This window comes from Schistocerca serialis, chromosome 3 (genome assembly GCF_023864345.2).
Source record: "Schistocerca serialis cubense isolate TAMUIC-IGC-003099 chromosome 3, iqSchSeri2.2, whole genome shotgun sequence".
NCBI classification, from domain to species: Eukaryota; Metazoa; Arthropoda; class Insecta; order Orthoptera; family Acrididae; genus Schistocerca; species Schistocerca serialis.
The window spans coordinates 531,695,932-531,701,885 of NC_064640.1; the positions used below are offsets into that span (position 1 = coordinate 531,695,932).

General features: G+C 38.9%; 1 protein-coding gene across 1 annotated transcript; it reads left to right on the forward strand.

The window, feature by feature from the left end:
• Positions 1–215: 215 nt before the first annotated feature.
• Positions 216–2,707, forward strand: LOC126470990 (piggyBac transposable element-derived protein 4-like). Its single transcript, XM_050099036.1, has 3 exons — positions 216–259; positions 846–988; positions 1,092–2,707. The coding sequence occupies exons 1-3, from the start codon at positions 216–218 to the stop codon at positions 2,705–2,707; spliced, it is 1,803 nt and encodes a 600-aa protein (XP_049954993.1).
• Positions 2,708–5,954: the final 3,247 nt, after the last annotated feature.

A 5,954-nucleotide genomic window follows, 5' to 3' on the forward strand; every position in this document is an offset into this window, starting at 1 on the left:
TGGCGTCATCTGTTAGCCCAATTCAAAAATCCGAGAATGTGAAGAACTGGCAAGCAACAATAATACAAAATCCTTTAAAGTAGGCATCCCTTTTCACAGCTTACGAGTTGGCGAATAAAGCTGAATTCTGGCCAGCAGGAATCACCATCATATGCTTTAGTTTTCCCCATTTTTTTCGAGAAATCAGAGGGGTGTCTCTTCCATAAGACACAAGAATGCCGCCCAAGAAATGTAAAGAAGTAGGTGGTGATTATAATTGGTTTGTGGGGTGCTAAACTGCGCGGTCATCAGTGCCTATACAAAGTCACAATTTTTACAAAGTCTAATCTAGCCACTGTCATGAATGATGATGGAGGAATGATGAGGACAACACAAACACCTTGTCCCCACGCAGAGAAAATCTGCAACCTGGCAGGAAATCGAACCCCGGACCCTGTGTTCCAGAGGCAGTGAAGCTAGCCACTAGACCACAAGCTAAGGATGCAAAGAAGTAGGGGCAGTAAAAACCTTAAACATCTTCCTGTGGTATACAGAAGGTCTAAAAAGTGCAATGAACACAGCTCCAAAAGTCTTTCTACAGGGGTATGACATAGCAGTCATAACAGAAACATTTTTAACACTCTAAGCGCCAAGCCCGTAAAATTTACGGGCCTGGGATCGCGCGAAAATCACCAAGCCCGTAAAATTTACGGGCCGCTACATTTAATTTCATTCAAAACACTGCAACGTTATTTCTACGGGTTTGGCCAGCGCTATACGTTTTTCAGATGTTTATTAACAAAATGCGTCCATAGATGTCACGGCAGCGCTGTAATTCATGTTAAAACTTATCTTTGCGTTCTCAGTCTGTATATCATTCAGTTGTTTGTCATCATGTTTCGGCGCGGTTTATCAGACGCAGAAATTGCGGATTTGATCAATCATAGCGACACTCTGGATAATGTAGAGAGTGATTCAGACGATTCTGAATGCAATGGTGTGTTTGAAGGTACGTATTTCCGAATTTTCCACGTAATTGTGCAGTACGCACATATCTGTTGAACATGTGTAAACGATGTATGTAGTTACACATAATGTGATATTCTTTTTAGAAGACGAGATTGATGACAGTTTGTCTTCAGATGAAGACGAGAATGATGTTGAAGGTGTTGCTTCAAATCCAGCAGCTGTGCCGTATCCGAAAGACAGTGAGTGGACTGCAGTTGACACCTACCGACCTCTGCCTGTCAACACGACACCCAGGCAGATACTAGTGGATATTGATGAGTCGAGTTCTGTACTGGATTGCAGTAAAGTGTTCCTTACTGACAGTGACGTAAATGAACTCAAGAGACAGACAAATTTGTATGCATCACAGACAATACAGAAGAAAAGAAGAGGAAATAATCTGAAGCCCCATTCAGTTTTGAGTTCGTGGAAGCCAGTGACTATAAGTGAGATGAGGCGTTTCTTGGGTATTATTTTCCACATGTGTGTTTCGAAAAAGCCAAAAATTGCGGACCATTGGAGCACTAATCCTGTTCTTAGTTGTAACTTTTGTCCCCATGTCATGAGCCGTTTGCGTTTCACTCAGATACTGTCATGCTTGCATCTTGTTGACAATTCAAATCAGAAAAAACCAGGCGAAGATGGATTTCATCCACTTTACAAAGTTTTGCCATATTATAATAATTTGAAGGAGCGATGTATCCAGGCATATCGTCCCTCAGAAAAAGTGACAATTGATGAAGGAATTTGCCCATTTCGAGGTCGTGTGAGTTTCCGTGTTTACATGCAAAATAAGCCTCATAAGTATGGACTGAAAGTATATGCTGTTGCTGAAGCCAGTAGTGGCTATGTTGTAAATTTTGAAGTTTATGCTGGTAAGCATATTGTTGACAATTCTTCGTCTGCGGTTATTTTGCGATTGTTGTCTGACAGCAGCTTGCTGAACAAAGGCCACACTGTGTATTTAGATCGATTTTATTCCAGTCCAGAGCTATTTCAGCAACTGGCAGAGAAAGGCACTGGAGCTGTTGGTACTGTGAACAAATCCAGGAAAGGATTGCCTAAAGATTTAGTATCTGCTAAGCTGAAAAAGGGCGAAATGTCTTTTCGGCGTAAAGATAATGTATTGGCAATGAAGTGGAAAGATAAGAGAGATGTGTATACATTGTCTACAAGGCATCAAGCAACATTTGGTACGCATACTAAGAGAAATGGGTCTGTAGTATTGAAACCACTTCAGGTACTTGATTACAACCTCAATAAAATTGGAGTGGATATTGGAGACCAACGCCTGCAGTACAATCCGTTCCAGCACAGAACTGTGAAATGGTGGCGAAAATTATATTTCCATTTGCTGCTTATGGGAGTATCAAATGCATTTTGGCTGTACAATGCAGTGCACAGGAAGAAAATTACAATAACAGACTTTATAACAGTGCTTGCAGTTCAGCTTGTTGAAGACGACACACTTGAATTCATTCCAAGAAATGAAGGAACTGTAGGTCGGCTAACAAAGAGACATTTTTTGCAGCACATACCTGCAACTACTAAGAAGTATGCTGCTCGTGTGTGTCACGTGTGCAGTTCCAGGAGCAAGAAACAGAGTGGCAAGGCTTCTCGCAAAGAGACACGATACGAATGTGAACAGTGTGGCGTTGCACTCTGCCTGGAACCTTGCTTTAAAATTTTCCACACTAAAAAACAATATGATTCTGTGTGAAATTTATATGTAATACTGTATACTATCAGAAACATGTAATGTAGTGCCACAATTTTGGTTAAAAATAAATCACAATTGTATTCCCTTATTCGTATGACTTTTTCTAAATTCTTAAAACATCTAAGTGATTTCTATAACTGTACCTTAAAGCTGTGCATTGTAAAGTAGTTTCTTTCACTCAGAATTAAAGTAGAAATGTGCAGCTTCAAGATGGTACCAAATTTGCCACAATCCAAACAGTAGATTTGATGCAGTAATTTTTTTAATATTGGTAAAATTGCCCGGTTTCTAGGGACGGGTGCATAAAATAGGCCTGGTACAGAGAGTGTTAACCAGAATCTGGCAACAATCAGAATTTTACTTCGCTCATCTGCATGCAAAACAAGGCAACAGAGGAAAACTCAGTGAAGTAACAACTGTCCTCATAAAACCAGAATTAATGCCGATAACTGAAACTATCAAACAGAAACATACACTCCTGACAGAAATGAAACCCATTTCAATAATATCAGCAAACTTCCAACTGAGCAAAACATCCACTGACATAATAGATTAAATAGGCCAGCTTATCACCACTAATTATTGCTGGAGACTTTAACAGCCGACTGGATAAACAAAACTAGAAATCGAAAGTAATAGTGGAAAAGTTGCAGGAAGAAGGCTTTATCCAATTAAACAATCCCAACATACCTGCATATATTTGCCCCAGTGGCAAAAGTACAATAGGCATTGCATTCATAAGGGGACCAATCAGGGGTATTGTATCACCCCTCTGGACTGCAGACCACACCCCACTTCTGAAACATATCCCTCTGGAAATAAATACCTAAGGAGCCTAGCAAAAAGCACAAGAAAAAGCAGAAGAAGCACTTTCAAGAGCAACAGATGTCGGGAAAGTGGAAGCAAAATCCAATGACGCAAAACAAATTGAAGTGCTAATAGACAATTTGCGATTATAGGCAGCAACAGAAGCAATAGGAGAACTCCTAAGGCAAGCTGCCAATCCCAGATACAAAAGAAGAGTGGAAAACTGGTTTGACACAGAGTGTTACAGTCTAAGGAAAGTTATACTAGAAAGCCTACATCAACTAAAACTGTGCACAGATAACTCTATTCTCCTCAGGACCTATGCCGAAAAATGAAATATCTATAAGAAAACTCTAAAGGAAAAGAAGAGAACATTCTGAACAAGAGAAGGAAAGAAACTAGTGGAGGAAGGCTCAGAAGACCCATATATTGTATTACACCCCAGAAAACAAGATGAAACACATTACATCAACATGAACATATGTGAGATACACTTCGACAACATACTGAACAAGGACAGACTAAGGGGTAGACTGGAGGATAGAGAGGATACAATGCTACAAACAACAGAGGAATGGATACCATTGACCACAGAAGAGATCAAAGATGCCATTAACGGCATGAAGAACAAAAAAGCTGCAGGTCCTGACAGATTTTATAGCGAATATTTAAAAGACACTGCCCAAATACCAACGCCAATGCAGACAACATTCTACAAGTGCATAGGAAAGGCCTCCATTCCAAAACAGTGGAGGCAGTCAATAGTAAAAGTGTTTTACAAAGGAAAAGGAGACCTCAAGGACCCTAGCAAATACAGAGGCATATCCCTAGAAAACTTACCTTTAAAACCATTCACAAAAATAATAACCAAAAGAATAAAGCATACAATCAATGAACACCCTCCTGAAAGCAACATGGGTTTCAGGAAGGGGAGATCAACTGTGACTGCAATTGAGGTCCTGCTAAAAAGCCTATGGGAAGCCCTTGAAGAAAGAGAAAAGTTCTGTGTAGTATTCATAGATTTCACAAGAACCTCTGACTTTATAAATGGAAAATTAATGACCAAAAACTAGAGGAGACCCTAGCAGAAAACAACATATGGACATGAATCATAAACACAATACTGTGACGGAACAAAATAAGGATATCAGACAACCTCTCCCTATCATACCTGATACTCCAATCAAGTGGAGTACTACAGCAAGACCCAGTGAGTCCTCTGTTATTTATTCTTGCAGCAGAAGAAATTGCAAGAATGTCCCATAGGGAGGATGTAATCTCATATACATATGCAGATGATATTGTAATAGGCACAAAGTACAATGCAAAATTACAAGAAGCCATAAACTTAATGGAAGATTGATGTATCGAACAGTGCTTTGAAATAAATGTGGCGAAAACAGAAATTATGGTACTCAGAAATGGAGGAAGAGTACCTGCATCAGCTGAGATCTTCATATGGGAGAGAAAACTGAAGATTGTATGGGATTTAAAGAACGTAGGAGTCATAACACAAACAAACTGCAAAATGATTCACAAAGCATGTCAAACAGAAAGCAATGCAAGCAATAATGGCAATCCATGAAATACAATACATCAGATCCCTTAGCCTAGAGACAGCAATGCCTCTATTCACAACCAAAATTTTCCCAATACTGATGTACAGCATAGAAATTACTGGACCACATCTTGCAGTGAAAAACCTAACAACACTAGAAAGAGTGAAGATGACCTATATAAAGGAGAGTAAAAAACAACACAATCCAGACTTGTATACTAGCTGGCTAGGGAACCCTCCTCATTGAAGATCTATGGACAAACCTGATCCTACTCAACTGTAGCACTTTGGAAAGTCTACTTAAAACTTTGAAGGAAAAAAGGGAAGGTATATCTCCAGAATTTTACAACACAGGTGGCATGATTGATCAAACATGGACAAAGGAAAGCTTTGAAATGAGACACGTGATCACCAGAATGGCAGTCCATGGTTTTCACCACCTTCTTTGCAGCAACACGTCATATCATGAACCAAACAAAATGTGCGAGTGTAAACTGTGCCATCAAATTTGCAAACATTATCATCTAGAGCTCTGTACCAAAATGACAAAGTCAATAAGTGACTATGCAAATCACAATATGTAAAATTTCTAATTTCTTTTTTTCTATCATTGTACTTACATTTTTATGGCTACAATAAACTTATTATTATTCTTGTCATCAATCCTACACCATGCCCAACTCGACAAAAAATTATTTCTCATCAACATACCAATATGAAATCTGCAGTACCACTCCAGTTAAGTTTCTGAGATCAAAATGAAATCAATTCATCTAGTGAAGTAGTGTTTATTATTCCTTTAATTAATTATAGCCCTTCACAATCACTTTACTTCAGAAAAATAAAATATTATGAATGATTAAAACATATGAACAATACTAC

What these genes read in the sequence shown, in the direction of transcription:
- LOC126470990 (XM_050099036.1), top strand. Translation starts at nt 216, where the DNA reads ATGCCGCCCAAGAAATGTAAAGAAGTAGGTGGTGATTATAATTG. An exon ending in GTAGGTGGTGATTATAATTG is followed by an intron (nt 260 to 845) that starts GTTTGTGGGGTG and finishes TTGCGTTCTCAG; the next exon opens with TCTGTATATCATTCAGTTGT. An exon ending in ATGCAATGGTGTGTTTGAAG is followed by an intron (nt 989 to 1,091) that starts GTACGTATTTCC and finishes TATTCTTTTTAG; the next exon opens with AAGACGAGATTGATGACAGT.